This window comes from Erythranthe guttata, chromosome 2 (assembly GCF_056151865.1).
Source record: "Erythranthe guttata isolate IM_541 chromosome 2, IM_541, whole genome shotgun sequence".
Taxonomy (NCBI): Eukaryota; Viridiplantae; Streptophyta; class Magnoliopsida; order Lamiales; family Phrymaceae; genus Erythranthe; species Erythranthe guttata.
In genome coordinates, this window is record NC_142534.1 from 13767977 (window position 1) to 13789544 (window position 21568).

Sequence of the window (21568 nt, forward strand, 5' to 3'; positions counted from 1 at the left end):
AAAATATAAAATTGATACTCATATACATTACTTTATTTTAAAAATATTATTTATTAGAACCTAATATGCGCCAATGTGTAATAAAGTAATGTTTATGTTTTCAAGGTTAATGCAAAGATCTAAATGTTTTCCTTAAATGCTATTCATAGAACAAGTTTTACCGGCTTGCAGTGCGACTTTATTTCATTTATAATTTTCAAAGAAAAAAACCACAATTCTCTCAAACACTTTTCCAACCATGTTTCGTGCATGAGCATTTCGTATTTCCTAACACGAAATGGATAGAAGCATTTCGTGCAAAGAAGCACGAAATAGTATTTTTTTTTACGATGCACGAAACTATTATATTTTATGTTTTTTATGTATTTCACTTAAATTTACACGAAATTCAAGCTTGATTTTCGTGTAAATTTACATGAAATACAAGCTTGAATTTCGTGAAAATTTACGTGAAACCACTATTTTTTTTATTACTTCATTTTTAACACTCAAATAAATACAATAAAATACAACAAACTTAAAATGAAATTCAAATACTAAGTAGACTGAAATTCAAATTAAAATAAACATATATTTCGTAAACTACGGATCAAACTTTAATCGTGAGATTCTTGTTCTTGTTCCTGCATAAAAAATCGTATTAAATAACTTAATTTTTTAAGGAAAATTCACGTTATTTAATACGATTTTTTTTATGCAGGAACAAGAACAAGAATCTCACAATTTGATTCATATGATTTAGGATTTGATTTGCTATAAAAACATATATTTTAAGAATTAAACTAAAATTATGCTAAAATCATAGGTTTTGATTACAAATACCAGTTAAATACGATCATTCCTCATAATAACATGATACATTCACATTTTATCACATTTTATCATGTACTTTCCTCTTCTTTTAAAAAACTAGAATTGAAGTAGTAATTTTTATTGTAGTACTACTACTACTACTACTACTACTACTACTACTACTACTACTAATAATAATAATAATAATAATAATAATAATAATAATAATAATAATAATAATAATAATAATAATAATAATAATAATAATAATAATAATAATAATAATAATAATAATAATAATAATAATAATAATAATAATAATAATAATAATAATAATAATAATAATAATAATAATAATAATAATAATAATAATAATAATAATAATAATAATAATAATAATAATAATAATAATAATAATAATAATAATAATAATAATAATAATAATGATGATGATATATGATTACTAACTTTGATGTATATTTGGTGTGAACCACGCTTGGAGTTGGTTTCAACAAAATCATGTTCGCATGGTGAATATTCCACCATCGTAGGAACTCGTACTCCAGTCTGGCTTGACGATCACCATCGTCACATCTTTTAGACTTTTCATCATATACGTATGATAACACTAACTCACAAAATATAGTCAAAATATAACTAGCATATAATATATTTGAAGATTAATTTTTCATATTGTAATATGAAAGATTGTATGAATTGAAATTTAAAATATTTTTTTTTTTCTTCTTCCTCGAACTCATCTACTCCAACAATGGCGGAACTTAAGAGGGGCCGGGGGGCTGTTGCCCCCCCCCCAAGATTTTTTTTTTTTTTTTATGTATTTTGGCATTGTATTTTTTGAATATTACTTTTGGCCCCCCTGAAGTTTTTGTAAATATGTGTCTTAATCCTTAACTTTTTTGTTTCTTCTCTACAATCTTATATAAATTATACTTGTATATATCATATTTAATATAAAAATATTTAATAAAATGGTTAAAATTTGTATTATTTTATATAACATTTATGAATATTTACTTATTTTGGAATTTTTTTATCGGTGTCTCATAAAAATAATATGAGACGATGTCATTAATCTCCAAAATATTTAAGTGCAATACATTAAGATTTTTTTGTCACGCTTAAATTATGATAAAACTATAATATATATGCTATTTTAATTAAAAAATTATCATATAAACTTGTTTTTGCTATGTCTGGTGAACTTAAAAAAAAATTCGGGGCGCCGCCCCGAACCCCGAAATTTTAGTTAGCCCCCCCCCCCTACATTTTGATCTTGGTTCCGCCCCTGTACTCCAAGATATCTCCAGCCGTGCCTAGTTGGATACGATGGGAACCGAAGTTCCCCACACAGTCCTATTTGCACCTCGCAAATAATACTCAGTTGTGCGTAGTTGGATACAATGGGAACCGGAGTTCCCCACGCGACCCAAGGCCTATTTGCACCTCGCAAATAATATTGCCTTGAAGAAAAATTGTGAACTCCTCCCGAAATACTACCATAAAGTCCTTGTACGCCTTTAACATGTTCAATAAAAACAACATCAGGTAACATATTTTCCATGTATATAAAATAAAATGAATAATAAAATAAAATTTAGTGTAAATATACCTGGACATGTGTCCTCCCTCGAAGAACATACTCCTTGCTACCCGTATTAAATGTGCTTAGAATTTTTTCTCCGGTCTTGATCTGTAAAGTTATCCTGAATAATCTTAAATGTTATATCACACATATCTTAAATCTTAAATTATCATTGATATATTCATGATTTATGACATACTTTTATCTTTTTAAGATAAATTAAGGTGTCATTTCATTTTTCTTTGTCCAGAGTAATTGTTGAGCTAATCAATCTCATTTCATCTATGCACATCACTATTACTTTTTAGTTGACATTTGTATTTTAGCGATGTTATATTAATTTTTCAATATTTATAATTTTGAAAGTTTAGCATGAACCTTGACCTGTTAATTTATAATTTTTTTTTTGAATTTTCCTTTTTTTAAATTTTTTTTCGATATGCTTATTGTACTGAAAATGACTACATGTAACTACAGTCGACTATAGCCATTCATAGTAATATTATTTATTTTATATATATACATCGATATGTAAACGCACGAATACCATCATCGATTATATAAAAAACATAATCTACACCAACGATAGAATTTAAAATTTTAAAATATTTATATCATAAATTAACTCGTAACCAATAAATACATATCGAGAAATATACAATCACATGCATATGTTACTGGATATAACTATGGTAATGTACAGTAATGTTGGCAGCCCATGGCCGACTATAGCTCGAAATACGGATGTCAAATTCGCCAAAATTCGTCTACAAACTTCGACCAAAATTTGTGACACCTTCAAGGAGAAGATCAATGGCTTCCAATAAGTTGCAATTGCAAAATCAAACAAAAAAAGGTATTTAGTTATGTCCAAACATAAAATCAACAAAAAATTAAGAGAGATATAGACAGAGATGCTATGGCTGCTAATGCTACAAAATTTTAAACCAAACAGCCAATGACTCCTCACACCAAGTGCCTCATGCCGAAAACCTAGCCACCGCCAACCACCAAGGTTCTGCGTGAGCAACGAGAAAAAATACAAAAATAATTTTGATAATTAAGATTGAACAACTCCGACGAGAGGAATCCAACGGTTGGAAAACAAATTACCCCTTCGAGATGGCACGGTAAAACAATTGAAGAAACAAATTCAGAGCTTCTAACTCTATGTAATCACCACCAAAATAAAGATCTCGGCGAGAGGAATCAAAAGTTGTTAAACCATCAAATTTCGACCACCGGAGAGAAAGTTATGACTCCAAGAAGAAACATCTTCAATTGGAGACCTATGGGCCGAAAATTCGGATCTGAGAGCTGAAGAGAAAGAGTGAGACGGCTGTGAGTTCGTTAGGATTTAAAATTGATTCTATAAGGGTAGTTTCGGCTGTTCAAGTCGTCCAAGGGATATGTAAAATTTCGAAAAAAGTGAGTAGATATGCACAAGGATGTAATCTCCTTGGTATTTAGTTCAAAATATCCCATTTGAATGGAGGCCATCAATTAATCCCTTAGAGTGCGTTTAGATGGAGAAATTTGGAGGGGGATTTGATTTAGGGAAGGGATTTGAAATGACTCCAATTTGTAGTTATTTGAAATTCACCTCCATTGCTCAAAAAACAACTAAAAATGAGGGGTGTGGATTTGAAATTCATCCTCAAATCCATCAATCCAAACAAGTCCAAGGGATTTGTTATTGTGGATTTGAAATCCCTCCTCCAAATCTCTTCATCCAAATGCACCCTTAAATTAATCTCACGGGGAGGGGTGCTACTACTTTAATAAAAGGTAAATTACAAACACCCCTCTGAGGTATGGCCAATTTACGAAAAAATCTCTTTTGTTTGGATAATTACATCTACCCCCACAACTGTGATTTTTTCTTGCATCTCTACCCTTATGGTGTCAAATTCAACCTAATCATCTAGATTTCGTGGACTTTGGTTTTATGTAAAAATACAGTTTCTGATGCACCACAATCTGATATATACAAGCCAAAAAACACATATTATGATCATCTTGCTTCAAAATGTGGAGATCGAATTGGATAAAACGGGTACAAAAGTGATTCCATATAATCTCGATGATTCCACTAAATTTGAAACCGTAAGGGTGGACGTGTAAGAAGATTTATAGTTGATGGGGTGGTTGTAATTACCCAAACAAGAGGGGGGGTTTTGTAATTTAACCACTCCCCTAAGGTATGATAAAATTACGAAAACCCCTCTCCTGTTTGGGTAATTACAACAATCCCCTTAACTATAATTTTTTGTACAAGTCCACCTTTGCGGTTTCAAATTTAGTGGAATCTTCTTGATTATATGAAATATTATCACTTTTGTACCCATTTTATCCCATTCGAGCTTCACATTTTGAAGCAAGATGATCATAAGATGTGTTTTTTTTGGCTTGTATATATATGAGATTGTGGTGCATCAGAAACCGTATTTTTACACAAAATGAGTACAAATTAGAGCACATTTCATGGAATCTAGATGATTATGTTGAATTTGACACCATAAGTGTGGAGATGTAATAAGATTCATAGTTGAGGGATAGATGTAATTATCCAAACAAGAGGGGTTTTTCGTAATTTGACCATACATCAGGGATCGTTGTAATTTACCCAAAAATCTTTATGTTTTTTAATCTATTTTTATATATTAATTAATTGGGTAGATAACACTCAACCCCCTTGTAGTTTGGACGTTTTGCACATGACTCCCTTATGGTATGAAATTATGCACATAAGTCCCTTGTGATTTTGACATTTTGCACATGACCCCCTTATGGTATGAAATCGGGTACATAATTCCCTTGTGATTTTAACATTTTGCACATGACTCCCTTATGGTATGAAATTAGGCACATAACCCCCTTGAATAGAAAATTAAAAAAGACTAAATTGCCCCTAAAGTTTAGCCAAATCGCAACCATACCAACTGTTCGTTGGTTACTCTATCAAGTTAAAATTTCTTGTTTTAATTTAAATAACTATTCTAAAATGAAAAGTTTAATGTACTTTTTTGTAAAAGGAGAAATATAATATATTATTATGTTTTTTTTTTAATTTAACAACACAAAAGGTATATACTACGTACTAGTTATTGTACGATTGATAATTTATTCAATTTTAGAAACCAATTTGAAAATTTCATATGCTACAAATCAAATATAAAATGATTAAACTCGATATAAAATTATGAAAATCTCATATGCTACGAATCAAATATAAAATTATGAACTATCAATTTCTTTGTTCAATTATAATTCGATAAAATAATTCTACATATTTCAAAGATTTAATATTATTTGATGAAGCTAGAATATAGCTCACCGGAGTAATATAGAAAACGAGCTGGGAGAGCAAAGCTGATCGGTAGCTATTCAACTCGATGATCCTGAGGTCCCTACAAAATAAGCACACGTGAACTAAGCCGGGGGTTGATCCGGCGGAAACCCCTCCGACGCTCAAGTCAGATGTACGGATCGTAGAGATAGTAGAGAGAATAAAACTCGTGGTTGATTTTCAATAAATAGAACCTACCTTTACAAATGAGTAAAATACCTATTTATATCTCGGTGATTGGATTGGGCTTACTTTGTTGGGCCCAAGCCTTACTTTGAAGGTATTTGGGCTTTCGTGTAATGGGCCTAATTAGTAGATATATTTGAGGGCCCATTGGGCCGGCCCATTTAGGTATATCATTAAGCCCCCCAACTCTCGATTCGAGACGGGGACTTGTGTAGAGGGGTCCGGGTCGTGTCGAGAGTTAATTGCGTCGTGGATTGAATAGTTTCCGTTGGCGGTGAATTTATTTCTTGATTTAAATAAGGGATAATTGTATTTATTTGGCAGCGAGTTATATATTTAAGGATTTTAAATATTATACCAGGGCCAGATAAATAGACTCCTTTTGCGGTGGAAAAATTTAAATTTCATCTCCTGCGTAATAAATATGGGTATGTACTTTTAACTCTAGGTATTCTTCTGTGCTATTTTTCTCTTGAAAACTTTTTTGCTGTAGAGTAGAAATTTTTTGTTTCTTGATTTTTTCTCTGGGAAAATTATTACTCATGTCGAATCCGGGTAAGTCGAAATCCTTGCGAATTAAACTTCGAGATCCGGTAGAAGGGGGGGAGAAAACTTTTAGTTCCGTGGGCATGGAACGCGAAACGTTTGTAATACCGTGTGCAAAAATCGGATCTGCAGTAGTAGGTGCACGGACTATGGGGAAGGGGTGTAAAGTAGGTGGCTCGGAGAGCGGAGTCGGCTCGAGCCGTGTAGCCGGGCAGCAAAATCAGTGGAGGGGCGCGCGCTTCAATGTACAGTCGGAGCCGAGTGAAGCCGCGGAGCCGACGGCTTGCACTCGGACCGAGGAGAGGAGGGAGAGAGAGAGCAGGCCACGTAGGCCTGCTGCTGTCCATGGCGCATCGGGTTTGGGGTGACGCGCGCGCGGGAGTGGGCCGTGTCCCGACGCGCGCGTGCGGGTTGGTGAAGGGGGCAGTGGTGACGCGCGCGCGCTGCCCAATGGAGGGGCGCGTACGCGCGCGTCGGAGGAGAGTGGTGGTGTTGGTGACGCGCGCGGGCTGCCCTCTGAGGGCGCGCGTCCGCGCGCGTCGCTGGGAAGTGTTGTGGCGCGTGAGCGCGAGTCGGAAGGGGGGCTGAACGCGCGTGAGAGCGCGTCATCTGAGGGGACGCGCGCGCGTGAGGGCGCGTCCGGAGCTATTTTTCGGGGCGGTTTTTTCGATCAAGTCGGGCAACATGAGGAGCAAATTGAAGTCGAAGATAGTGTGAATGTTCGGAGTGCCGAGAGGCGAGAAATCATTGAATCTTGGAGTGACGATGTAGAAGCGAGTATTCACGTTAGTGAGCAAGTGGATGGAGTTGTGGCTAGTAGGCGTTATTCTCGACGTCAAATTGTGGATTTTGGGAGCGATAGTGACGATTCTAACCACGCCCCTTTGGCGAGTGATCATGCTGTGTCAAGTAGTGGAGTTGAGCCGACGGATGAGGATGATGAGGAAGATGATATTCCACCAGATGATGTTGAGGTCGACACGAGGAGGCAAAAGAAAAATAAGCCAATTAATTTGGACTTAGTTGATTTTGATAGTGTGTTGACGGAAGAGCATTTGCACATTATTCGTCGTTTATCTGGAGCGCCAAGAAATGTCGAGTTGGTGTTGCCTCAGAAGGGCGACCGTTTGTATTCACCACCCGATGGATTTCACACGGTGTTTTTGGCTTACTTGACGTGTACATCTCAGATTACACCGCATCCGACCTTGTTGAAGGTTTGTGAGGAATTCAAGATAGGGTACAGTCAGTTAACTCCGACTGCAGTTCTTATGTTCGAGGCGTTTCACCATAGGGTGTCCCTAGTGGGTTTGCCTATGACCGTGAGTTTGTTCAAGGCGTTATTTACGTTACATCGGCCCAATCAGATGCCTTTCTTTTGTTTTCATCCTCGCGTTCCTTACCAATTCGTGAAGAGTGTGAAGTTATCTTTGGGGAAATGGAAGACCCATTTTTTTTATGTGAGGGCTCCCACTTTTGACGTTCCCGTAGTTTGGAATCCTACGTGCGAGAGTTTCACGATAACTGCGAATATGGCGAAAATGATTGAAGAGTCGGGATTGTGTGATGTGGAATTTGACCCGAGGGTTTTGGTACCAAAGGCGAAGGGTCAGCACCGTATATCTTTTTGTTGCCTTGGCTTGTGTGTGTTTTTATTTATTAGTTAATTTTTTTTTTTTTTTTTTTTTTTTTTTTTTTTTTTTTTTTGTGATGTATACCTCATGTCTCTTATGTGTTCGTTATTTTTTTTTTTTTTTGCAGATGGGGGTATCACCTTTGCGGAACTTCGAGCTAAGGCAAATGGGCCGTCGAATAAGGCATCGAAGAAGGTTCCCTCTACATTGGGAGGCTCTTCAAGTGGTTTGCCTCGTGAGGAGGTTCATGTAGAAATTCCTCGAGTAGTCGCAGATGACCGTAGCAATGCTGGTGAAGTGGAGAGGCGTCCATCGACGAGGGATCGTGGCAAGGGAAAGAGAGTGGATACCGAGTACGTGGCTGTGCCTAAGCGTCCACGGGTAGACCCAGAGGAGACCTATGCTTTCCATGGTGGAGGAGGGAAGCAGCTGTTTACTTATGGCGTCAACCGCGATGGTAAGGAGTCGTACTGGGATGTGTCGGACTATGATTTGCCGATGTTGAGTACCGAGGGATTCGTTCGGGAGTATGACCGTGCTCGGATGTCTGGTAAGGGTCCTTCTCACATGCTAGAGTTAGCTGGTGGGGACATATGTCGGGTGAGTACTTGTCTACTTAAAACAATTTGTTATGTTTTATTCCCTCTTGACTTGCGAAAAATATTGCTACATATATATATATATATATATATATATATATATATATATATATATATATATATATATATATATATATATATATATATATTTTTTTTTTTTTTTTTTTTTACATAGTTGGTGGCGACTTGGAGATATCTCATGGAGCACGGTAGGAACGTGGAAGCTAGGAAGGAAGAGGAGCGGGCTCGAATTCACGCCCGTGAGGACGATCTTCTAAGCCAGTTGGAAGTAGCGCGGTCCGATCTTGCTCAACGCTCGAAAGATCTTGCTCGGAGGACAGAGGAGCTTGCGCAGAAGACAGAGGAGCTCGAGGTTCTCCGAGGTGATGCGAAGTCGTATAAGGATGATGTTCACAAGTTGAACGAATGCTACGACCAGCTCAAGGAGAAATACGAAATCGAGAAGACGACGGGGAAGAGGTTCCTCACAACATCAGGCGGTGCGGCTTATAAAGATTCCATTGTGGAGGAGACCAAGGCTAATTTCCGAGGTAGTGATGAGTGTGTCGCTATGATTGAGGAGCATGCATTGGCTGTGGTATACAAGCCATTAGTGCGTGCTTGTCGCAAATATCTGCGCGATGCGGGTGGTATCAGCGAGGAAGTGATTCGTGGGATGGAAGCTGGCATATCCGATGAAGAGGAGGATGAGGTAGATGTCAATGTGACGGGCACAGAGCTCGTGGATGACATGGTTGCGGATGACTCCACTGTGGGTACGTCTTCCGCTCGCGGTAGGGGAGTTAGATTTATTTGCTAGAGTAGTTAACTTCCCCCCCCCCCCCCCCTTTTTTTTTATTTTTGCTATGGATTTCTTAGTTTGTTTTTATCGCTGATGTAGTTGGGTATGTCCACTACTATTTTATTTGAATTTCTTCCTCGTTTGACTCTGAAGTTTTATATTTCGATTTATTTATTTTGACATTGTCAAGAATTAATGCGTTGCTTCTATGTGTTTACATTAGCATTATACGCGATGTACTTGAGGAGGGGATCAATCTCCCAAGGTTTTTGTTAGGGGTCGTGCCCTTTGTTTGGACCACTTGGGTCTATAATATTTTTGTCCGTGGCCACGTTTTAAAAGTAGCACCTCGTGAAACAGCTAAAGGGACCTAGATAATCCAGCTGGCCAGGCTATACGGATTATCTAAATCTCTCTAAGTGTTTGTAGGGTGGTATTTACTTGAACTCATGGTAAGAGGTAATTTGTATAGACGTAAAGGCGTAGTTTGTAAAGCGAAAAGTATTATTTATTCAACGATAGCAACGGGAAATTGTTACATGCCTATGTGAGGCGAATGTAAGTAAATGACTAATGCGATAGGCCTACGTGAGGCGAAGGTAAATAAGTACTGGTGGAGCGAGAAAAAAAAAATATTTGACTTGATAAAAATTGTTCTAAGTGATTGTACTACGCTTGTACTTCTTCTTCCACGTCTTGCTTGTACTCGTTCGTTTTGCTGTGCTGATGGTAAAATGAATTCCTTTGGCTTCTCTATGCCTGTTAAATATAATTGAGAAAAAGAATTTTGTCTAAGCATTTGTATTGAAGACTTGGTAATTGAAGCTGAGGGGATGTGCATTGCCGATCTACGTACCGTACTACGGGGATGTTTTTTCTTCCTCGCACTTTGAGTTATGACATCAACTCTTGAGTTGCTGCGAGTTACTATGCGATCATGCCTGCTAGTGGAATTATTTTTTCACGTTAGTAGGAGTAAATAAGATCATCCGTGTGGTGAATGCTAGTGGAAGTATAGTTACCCTTAGCGATGTGGTATGGAGTGTTCTCGCTCTTTGGGCCGCTGATTGAGTAATATGCATCCCCTCGTAATTGGCTCTCAATCTGTAATAAGATGTTGGGATGTGATGATGAATTGCTGGTGAAAATAAATTTACTAGCCCCCCAGTTTAGGTAGGATGTTAACGTACCTAGTTATGTAGTAGAAAATTTCTAACCATGTTGAAACAGCGTACAAGACGAGTTACGTGGAAGGTCGCGGAGCCTGCAGATGTGATAATTTGTAAGTAACTTTCATATAGAAGGGGTATGGATGGTGACCTCAACTAATCTGAAGTAATGCAGTTGTATACCTTAGGCGTAGAACCGTTTGAGGTTCCCTATATTCCATGTTCTGGGTATAGGGTGTCCATCAATGTTCTCTAGGCGATATGCTCCAGTGTTGACCACTTTTGTGATTTTATATGGTCCTTCCCACTTTGGGGTCGAGCTTCCCGATGGGGTGAGAGGCTTCAGCTTTCCGGAGGACTAAATCCCCAACTTGAAAGGAGCGGGGACGGACCTTTGAGTTATATGCCTTGGCCATGCGTGATTTGTACATCTGTTGCCGGATGTATGCGATCTCTCGTAGCTCATCTACAAGGTCTAGGCTTCCTTTCATAGCTTTTTCATTGGCTGCTGGATCATAGTTGGTGATTCTCCAAAATGGTTCACCTATTTCAACGGGTGCTATAGCTTCTGTTCCGAAAGCTAGATTGAAAGGCGACTCTCCGGTTGCCGCTCGTGGGGTTGTGCGATAAGCCCATAGTGCGTTAGGCAATTCGTCCACCCACTTCCCTTTGGCACTTCCAAGCCTTGTCTTAAGGTGTTGGAGTATGGTGCGATTCGTGACCTCCGTCTGGCCATTAGCCTGTGGATTGGCTACGGATGTGAAGAACTGTTTGATGTCTAAACCAAGGCACCAATTCTTCACTTTGTCACCGCAAAATTGTGTTCCATTATCTGAGATAATGGGACGTGGGATTCCAAAGCGACACACGATGTTTTTCAATAGGAATTGGATGGCTTCTTCTTCTCGGATGCGCGCTAAGGGTTCAGCTTCCACCCATTTGGTGAAGTAGTCCACTGCTACAATGAGGTATTTGCGTCCTCCTGTGGCGGGCGGGAATGGTCCAACTAAATCCATCCCCCATTGGGCGAAAGGGATGGGGCTGTCAATTGGTTGCATTAACGCCGCTGGCAGGTGAGTGATATTTGCATGCTCTTGGCAGGGCTTACACGTCCGGACTAACTTCTTCGCGTCTTCATGCATCGTTGGCCAATAGTAGCCTTGCCTCAGTAGTTTGAGAGCTAAAGTTCTCCCGCTTAAATGATTTCCGCAGATGCCTTCGTGTACTTCTCTAAGTACGTAATCCGCTGTGGTCGGGTCGAGGCACTTGAGGTAAGGGAATGAGAACCCTCGTTTGTATAACTCTTCTCCCACTATGACGAAGCGAGCGGCTCTCGTTTTTAACTTTCGTGCTTCGGTGGAATCCGCTGGAAGTTCTCCCTTCTTGAGATACTTCAGGATTGGAGTAAACCAGCATGGTTCATCCTCCTCGGTGTACTGTACTTCAGTGGGTGAAGTTATCTCTGGCTGAGGTGAGGTGAGGAGCGTCACCTTCCGACTTCCGATGCTAGCCATAGAGCTTCCAAGCCTAGCTAATTTGTCAGCATGGACGTTATTGGAGCGAGGTACTTGTCTTATCTCGTAGCTCTCGAATTTAGATAAGAGAGTGTGCGCGAGAGCTAAGTATTTGGCCATGGTGTCTTCTTTGGCCTCGTACACTCCGAGTACTTGGTTAACGACGAGCTGAGAGTCGCTTTGGATTAGGAGCTTGCGCGCTCCGGCTGCTAGGGCGAGGCGGATTCCCGCTATCAATGCTTCGTATTCAGCAACGTTGTTTGAGGCTGTGAATTCGAATCGTTGAGCGTATTCAAACTCATCTCCATCAGGAATCGTTAGTACGATACCCGCTCCCCCTCCTGTGGTAGTGGAAGATCCGTCGACGTTGACAGACCAAGTAGGTATAGAAGTGCTTTCTTGTATGGAAGTCATTTCGACTAGAAAATCTGCCAATACTTGCGCTTTGATAGCTGGGCGGGGTTTAAATTCCACTCCATATTCACTTAGCTCTATTGCCCATTTTGCTAATCGTCCGGATGTTTCGGGACTTCTTAGTATTTGTTTCAGAGGGTAATTGGTGAGAACCACCACCTGATGTGACTGGAAGTAAGGTCGAAGCTTCCGAGCAGCGTTGATGAGGGCGAGAGCGAGTTTCTCCATGTTGGTGTAGCGTTGTTCGGCTCCTTGGAGGGCGCGACTTATGTAGTATATGGGTTGGTGGCCCTTTTCTCCATCTCGGATGAGGACTGCGCTGACGGCATTATCTGAGGTAGCTAAGTACAGTAGGAGGGTGTCTCCGGGCTGAGGTTTTGTGAGCAAGGGTGGGGATGCTAAATACGACTTCAGCTCAACGAATGCCTTTTGACATGCCTCATCCCACTCGAACTTTTTTCCTCCCCTTAAAATTTTGAAAAAGGGGAGAGCCTTGTCCGCTGATCTTGAAATGAATCTGTTCAGGGATGCCAAACAGCCGTTGAGCTGTTGAACTTTCTTGATCGATGTTGGTGGAGCCATGGAGGTGATTGCTTCGATTTTCGCGGGATTAGCTTCAATTCCCCGCTGTGAAATCATATAACCCAAAAATTTGCCTCCCCGAACTCCGAATGAACATTTGAGGGGGTTGAGCTTCATCTTATATTTTCGTAGGGTGGCGAAACACTGATCTAGATCAGCTAGGTGGTCCGAGACCTTAACACTTTTGACGAGCATGTCGTCGATGTACACCTCCATATTTTTACCGATCTGATCTGCGAACATTTTGTTCACTAGACGCTGGTAGGTGGCTCCTGCGTTTCTTAACCCGAAGGGCATGACTTGATAGCAGTAGATGCCTTGGTCAGTTATGAAACTAGCCCTCTCTTGATCTTCTGGCGCAAGTAAGATCTGGTTATACCCTTGGTATGCATCGAGGAAGCTGAGGAGTTCGCACCCTGAGGTCGAATCGATGAGCTGATCGATTCTGGGTAGAGGGAATGGGTCCTTAGGACAAGCTTTGTTGAGGTCAGTGAAGTCTACGCATAGTCTCCACTTGCCACCCGGCTTTGGAACGAGTACTACGTTCGACAGCCATTCAGGATACTGGACTGGTCGTATGTGGCCCGCTTCAAGGAGTTTTGCCACTTCCGCTTTGATATGCTTGTTGCGCTCAGGACCAAATGTCCGTTTCCTCTGTTTGACTGGCTTCATCCTCTTGTCGACGTTAAGCCGATGTAGGGCTACCTGAGGGGGAATGCCCGACAAATCTTGGGCTTTCCATGCGAACACATCTCCATTGTGTCGCAGGAAGTTGATTAGCTGCTGCTCTGTCTCAGGATCTAAATCGGATCCGATGCGTAGGAGTTTTGAATTATCTCCAGGTGTGAGCTCTGTGAGCTTAAGCTCTTCGACAGCCGCTAGCTTGATGCTATCATCTGGTACACTGATGAGGATTTCTTTATTGTCCTCAATGATCGCATTGACCCACTTCCGGTTGTCGGATTTTTGGGTATCGTCTCCCTTTCCGGGTGGTTTAGGCTTCTTTGAGGGTTCTCGTAGGGCCCTTGCATAGCACTCTCGAGCGAGACGTCTATCTCCAAGTACTTCCCCCATTCCATAGGGAGTAGGGAACTTCCACTTCTGATGATAGGAGGAAGGCACTGACTTGAATGTGTGGATGGCTGGCCTCCCCAGAATGATGTTGTAGGGTGATGGCCTGTCGACGATGAGGAACTTGATTAGTTTCGTGATTCGACAGGGGTCTTCCCCTAAAGAGACGGGCAGCTCTACTTCTCCCATGGATAAAATGCCTTCTCATGTGAATCCTTTCAGGGGTGTGGAGACGGGATTAAATCGGGCATTATCTATGCCTAACTGCTTAAAAGCATAGAGGTACATGATGTCAGCTGAGCTTCCACCGTCCACTAATATTTTCTTGACCAAGAAGTTGGCCACCGTTGTTGTTACTACCAATGCATCGACATGGTCTTCATCTGGACCTTCGAGGTCGGAGGAGTTGAAGACTATGCTGGGATCAGGTCTTCGTATTTGATATATGCGTTCGGATGGAGAAGCGCGTTCTTGATTCATGCGCGCTGATCGAGCGAGTGTGCGTCTTGCATTTTGTGAATCGCCCCCCGCCGGTCCTCCGGAGATAAAGGAGATGATTCCCCGGGTGGGATGGTTATCATTGTTATCTAGGTCACGTCGGTGACCTCCATCCTCTCGCCTTTGCTGTTGATCTCGATTATTATCTCGACGTGGAGGATCATCACGGCGCTTATTTCGAGGCTTATCAATCTATTCGCCTAAATGACCTTGTTTGATCAGCCTCTCGATCGCCATTTTGAGTTGTGCACATTCCTCCGTAGTATGCCCTCTGTCCTTGTGGAATCGACAATAACGATCCGACTTTTCTCGCTTTGCGTTTGGCTGCATAGGACGTGGAGGTTCTGCTAAACCTTTTTGTTCTATCACGTGAAGGATTTCCGTGAGGCGAGTGTTTAGCGGAGTGAACCTATTGTAGGAGGAAGAGGGTTGGCCTTGAGGTGGAAGTGGTGGACGTCGATCATCGCGCCTCCTATTGTCTTGACGGTCATCTTCCCTTTTCCTTTTAGGAGGAGCATGGGTAGAGGCTTCCTCTATCCGGACGTATTTTTCGGCTCGATTCAGTAACTCCTCTAAGTTGCCTGGGGGTCTTCCGGCAATAGATTCCTTGAATCTGCCCGGCTTTAAGTTCTGTTGCATAATCCCGGAGAGCATGTCTTGCCCCACACTGGGGACTTCATGGACGGCTTCTACGAACCGTTTGATGTAGTTGCGGAGCGTTTCGTTATCTCTCTGTACTACTGAGAAGAGATGAGCTGGGGTTTTGGCATATTGTTTGTTGATAGCGAATTGGTTGGTGAACCGGGTTGACAGTCGAGCGAAGGTGTCAATCGACCCTATGGGTAGAGAGTTGAACCAATTCATCGCCCTCTTGGAGAGAGTGGTACGGAACATTTTGCACATAGCAGCATCCGTCGGGCCATATAAATCCGCCATGGCACTGAATTTCTCTATATGTTCCTGTGGGTCGGTGGTCCCTTCAAATTGAGGTAACCCCGAGATCTTCACTCCTTGAGGTAATACCTCGTTGAGAATGTCTATGGTGAAAGGACTGCGTCTTGTTGGGAGAGGCATTCTTTCACCCATTTGATTATTTGGTTGGGGGAAAAGATTTTGGCGAGACATTCTGCTGTTTACCTCGCCTTCTCCCTCATTAAAGAGAGGGACTCTCTGTGGTGACACATTCCCCCTTGGGGGTGAGCGCTGACGCTGCTGTCTGGGTTGTGCCCCTCGGTGGTTGGTAGATAACTGCACTCGGGATCGTGGATCCGAGGTAGAGGAGGAGACACTTATTTGATTCGGTATTGGCTGTGGGGCCACGGGTGGCGCTACAGGTGGAGCTGGCGCTGGTATCGCATTGGGAGCGTTTGCTCCCATCGTGGCGATATATTGAGTTACGGCCTCCGTGGCGGCGCGAGTAGAAGCTTCCGCTATCATACGTTGGAGCGCGTCCTCGGTTATCTGAACCGTTCGAGGAGCAGGGAGTGGTGGATCGGCGAGTGGTGGGTCCCGAGGGGGGATCACCTGAACCTCGCGAGGTGGATCTGCAGCACGTGGAGGAAGTGGCTCCGCGGCGCGTGGAGGAGGTGGTATGCCAGATCCTCCACGGACGGGAAGGTTATTAGCCGTGTCATTTTCTCTCCGAGCTGACGCCTCAGGAGGATCTTGTTGGCTACGTGATCTGGTTTGCATCGTTCCCACAGACGGCGCCAAAATGATGAAGCTAGAATATAGCTCACCGGAGTAATATAGAAAACGAGCTGGGAGAGCAAAGCTGATCAGTAGCTATTCAACTCGATGATCCTGAGGTCCCTACAAAATAAGCACACGTGAACTAAGCCGGGGGTTGATCCGGCGGAAACCCCTCCGACGCTAAGTCAGATGTACGGATCGTAGAGATAGTAGAGAGAATAAAACTCGTGGTTGATTTTCAATAAATAGAACCTACCTTTACAAATGAGTAAAATACATATTTATATCTCGGTGATTGGATTGGGCTTACTTTGTTGGGCCCAAGCCTTACTTTGAAGGTATTTGGTTTTCGTGTAATGGGCCTAATTAGTAGATATATTTGAGGGCCCATTGGGCCGGCCCATTTAGATATATCATTAATATTAATTATGATTATTATTTACTATTTTCTATATAATATATTATATTATAGTTGTTATCGAATTTTATTTTTTTAAGAAACAAAATCTTTATTCTTTAGAGATAATTAAGTCTTTTCCAGTTTTACTATTAAAGGTGAGTATGTGATTAATTTATACCATAAAAATGTCATGTGCAAAACGTCAGAACCAAAGGGAGTTATGTGTCTAATTTCATACCATAAGGGGGTCATATCCAAAATTGACCAATCAAAGGGGGTTAAGTGTTATTTACCCTAACTAATTTAAAGAAATACCCCACGCACCGCCCCTTTATTCCCAATTCAACCTTCCCCTTTCCACGAGTAACCGCCGTCTCCCGCCGTGACTCACCACGCGCCACCGTCTCCCCTCAATGTCTCGATTGAATTGATTGCGGTTGGCCGTCTCTACACGCCGCCGTCTCTTCGACACCCTCCACCGTCAGCCTTATGCACTCCACATCTTCCCCAAAATAACTGCAGTGAAAATTCTAGCCGGCCAAACTCGATAATTCTTCTGATTTATACTAAGTTTTTTTTTTTTTTTTTGCTGTTGAATTGCCTCAATTCACTAGCCCCAAGGTTTCTCTGGACAAATTTAGCTGCGAAAAGAATTGTGTTTCTGGTCAAGGTAAACCCTCTATAAAATTTTATTTCCCTTTTTAGCATTTTTGTTAGGGTTTCAGTCAGTGATTACTTTAGCCCAGGTAAATTTAAGTTGCTTCTGCTATTTTTCGTTTGATTAATCACTTTAAAAAAGATATATATTTTTTTGTTATAAATTATTAGATAAAAACTGCTAATTGATGTGATGCTTAATAGATTTAACCAGGAAACTTGTAATGGAGTACATATTGAAATATCTTACTAATTATCGAAATGTCTGTAGACTGTAATAAAACTAAAACATCGGACTTTTATTTTTTGCGAATATTATACAGTATTGATTTCAAAAGAATGAATTTGAATGTGGTCATGTTGTCTGGGATTTCACGTGGAGAGTTTTACTACCACTGTGTTGACTGCACATTGATAATCATATAGAAGCAATAATTCAATTAATGTGGGATATTTAAATTCTCGATGGGAGGGAAGTATTGGGTTGATTTTCATGGTGCCCTAATTTTGGTTGGAGTTCTAATAAAGATGAACATTTTGCTGTATTATCAATAAGAAACCTAATTACGGTGTGTCTGTAAGTGCTAATCTAAACTTTCCACTGTATCCAAGTTGTTAAATATAAGTTGTAACTCAACCTATCCCAAGTATGTTACGAAACTGAATCCCGAACCCCGAAACCCGAAAATCTGAAAACCCGACACCCGAAACGTCATATTATGTCAATAGTTGAAGGCAACTTGTATGAAACTGCTTAGTCTTGGTTCTGCAACTTAAATGGTATCTTACTTCTCTCGTATTTGATTCTTGTATATGAGTGTTAAGATTAAATACGTCATTCTTTTATATGGTTATTCATTTAGTTTAGTTTTATTGCAGGATGACGAATAGAGGAAGAGGAAGAGGAAGAGGAAGGGGTTCCAAGGGTAGGGGAAATGAGCTTGGTGGTCCAAGAAGTAATTTAGTCCTCGATGATGAATTGGATGACCATACGGACATTTATCCGGAAAATATGAAAACTCCATCGAGTGTGAAACCGCTGGCTGCTTTGCTACCAGAATCAAATAAGAGTACACAAAATGATTTAGAACTTCAATACGAGGAAGGGTCAACAAATAGTGGTTACGACTCTCCGTACTCTGCGGAACCTAAGAAGAGGAGGCGTTCGTCTAGACCAAATAGATCAACCAGCCGAGGCAATAATGTGCCGAACGACCCTAGTGAGAGAATATGGATACAACCAGAAGGGAATGGGTGAATTTTCTTGACCCTTCTTTTATTGCTTATATGAATATATCTTATGTGATTTTCTCATTATTTGATTTATTACTTGCTTTTGTTGCTGCTCTTTGCACTGGGTGAACACTTGGTTACGATTTGTTATTCTGCAAGCGTTTTTGTGACAGTCCGCACACGCTTTTTTCCTTACATCCATCTCTTGTTGTATTTCCTATTGTGAATGCACTTATGACTTTCTCCCGTCCCCTTTTTCCCTTCCTTTTATTACATCTACTTGGACAAGCTAGACATTTTTGTTTATGTGACTTTTCCATCCCGTTTTCTTGTGCTTTTCTTGTCATCTGTAAGGGGTTTTAAATGGCTCGTATAGGATCCAAGACTACCCAATTCCAAATTTCAAGAAAGTCCTGCATTCTTAATTTTTAGGTTTAAGCCCATTACTTCTATATATACTTTTTTAATTGATAGTTTCAGAGAATAAAATAAATTAATGACTACATCTTTATTTTTTTTATTTTTTATTTTTATTTATTTTTTCGCGAAGCACTTCCCATACTTACATCTCAGTGAATGATGTTTGTTTATAAAGTTGGCCTAAAATACTGCACTATTCCTTCACACGCATATGCATTTGGCCCACCTAACAAATTGAAGTCTAGATGGTCCAATAAATTAATTCTTGTATGAAATTTTTAATTTTTAAATAACAAAATGTCTTATATATATATATATATATATATATATATATATATATATATATATATATATATATATATATATATAAAAGTAATTAAAAAAAAAATCTTGTTGCACCTCGTTGCCCCTATAACCATCCATCTCTGACAACAAAATTTTTAAATAACAGAATTGATCAGCATATTTATCACATTGTTATTTATCAAACGACATTATGTTGATTGTATAGTATTGCAAATTTCCTAAAAAATAGTTATGCTAATTAACTAAACATTTATATTGCAATTGGAGGGGTGTGTACATCTTGGTGCATAATTGATTTAGCAGCTTCTTATGTAATTGAAATTTTTGCTTTAGTTATTATTTTGCTGTAAGTTTCATCGGACAGCGAGATAGTGTCATTTATTTGTACCTAAATGTACAACTTTCAAATCGAGCAGATTTGATAACATAGACGTGGCTAGAAAAATCACGCTTGCCTTGAAAGCCTACATAGGTCCGTGGCACACTTGGAGAAAGGTTCCTGAACAAGTTAAAGAAAACATATTTGGTAGATTTAAAGTAAGTAATTTTACTTCTTAATTTGGAATTCATTGGTGCATGCATTGTTTTGTTGATTTTTTTTTATTTTTTTTTTAATTGAACGTTCTACATGATTAAAATATGATAGGAATATTACCAATGGTTGCCTGAGCATGAGCCTGCTATTAAAAAATCATGGTCGCGTATGTCTGGGAAAAACTTGAGTAATATGTTTAATGATGCTCGTGAAGCTGCCATGAAAGCTGCTAAGTCAGAAGATCCGTTAAAAATGAAAGGAAACGGGCCCAAATGGTTGAGTGCTAGTGATTGGGATAAATTGGTCGACGAGGTTTTTGCGACAGATGAGTGGAAAAAAAGGAGTGAATCCGCTAGAAGTAATAGGCTGACCGAGAAAAACGGATGCATCACAAAACACACCGGTGGTTCCATTCCAATTAGGGAGCATGAAAAAAGAATGGTAATTTTTTAATTTTTATTTCTCAATGTTAATTATATATAAAAAAAATTATTAGATTTTAATGACAAATTTATTTGCGTGCAGAAAAGAGTACTTGGTGATGAAAATGTTTCCGAAATCGACGTCTTTGTTCGTACCCACAAGATACAACGCGGGAAAGGTGAATCTGTTGATAATAGGTCCAAGAGTGTTGTTCGTGTAAGTGAATAAAATAATCTCGTTGTGCTTGAAATAATTTTTTTTTTCCGGATCGAGTCATAGTTAATTTTGCTTGCGTGTATATATATGTAGGATGCATGTGAAGATACTAGGTCCGAGAGAAATGACAATAATGACCCTATAGATGAACCTGAATTCGATCATTCTTCTTGGATGGAAGCAATTGGCGTCGGCTCTTCTTCCAAGAGTTATGCGGATGGATTTGCGCCCAGTCAGCATACTAATGAAGTATTAAATATTCTCAAAAAGAAAAACGAAGCACTAATGGCTTCACATTCTAATGAAGTATTAAGGAATGGATTCGGGCACAATCAACGTGCTAACGAAGTACCAAGTACGTCGCACGCTAATGAAGTATTAAGGAACGGATTAGGGCAAAACGAGCGTGCTAACGACGTACCAAGGGCAGAAAAGTCTTTTCCAACGGAACTCTTCGCAGGCATGTCTAGTTCTATCAAACAACTCGAGTGTAGAATGGATGGAATGGAGAAGAAATTAAGTAAATTTATCGAGCAAGCTAATAAGAGGGAGACGATTTTACTCGACGCTTTGGTGAAAAGGGATCGAGAAATTTTTACTATATTGCACCAACTACAAGCTGCACGAGCACCTTCTGCTTTCGAAGAGATTGCGAATAAGTTGGCTCGAGATATTGCTTTGGACAATTTGGCCGCACCTAACCCTCAAATATAACGACGATTCGCGTTAGGTTATTGTATTAGTTGTTTATTATGTTTAATTTTATTGTTGGGGAGATTTATGAAGTTTGTGATGGTGTTGTGCAATTTTTTTTCTTTGTCGAGTAGAATGAAAATGTGATCGCGGGTTCTCGGGATGTATTTTTAAAATAATAATACAGTAGAACCTCGTTTAAATAATATGTTTTCCCGGTCCCGACTCAAA

The 21568-nt window shown here is 40.1% G+C and overlaps 2 protein-coding genes across 2 annotated transcripts; one reads left to right on the plus strand and one right to left on the minus strand.

Moving 5' to 3' along the window:
* Window positions 1–14954: 14954 nt before the first annotated feature.
* Window positions 14955–15626, minus strand: LOC148772395 (uncharacterized). The gene has a single exon (XM_088815029.1). The coding sequence runs from the start codon at window positions 15624–15626 to the stop codon at window positions 14955–14957; it is 672 nt and encodes a 223-aa protein (XP_088671155.1).
* A 1438-nt stretch (window positions 15627–17064) lies between these two features.
* Window positions 17065–21568, plus strand: LOC105957032 (uncharacterized). Its single transcript, XM_012980942.2, has 6 exons — window positions 17065–17524; window positions 18391–18765; window positions 19887–20007; window positions 20117–20446; window positions 20531–20644; window positions 20738–21568. Exons 2-6 carry the CDS (start codon window positions 18392–18394, stop codon window positions 21356–21358), a joined length of 1560 nt encoding a protein of 519 aa, XP_012836396.2. The 5' UTR covers window positions 17065–17524; window position 18391; the 3' UTR covers window positions 21359–21568.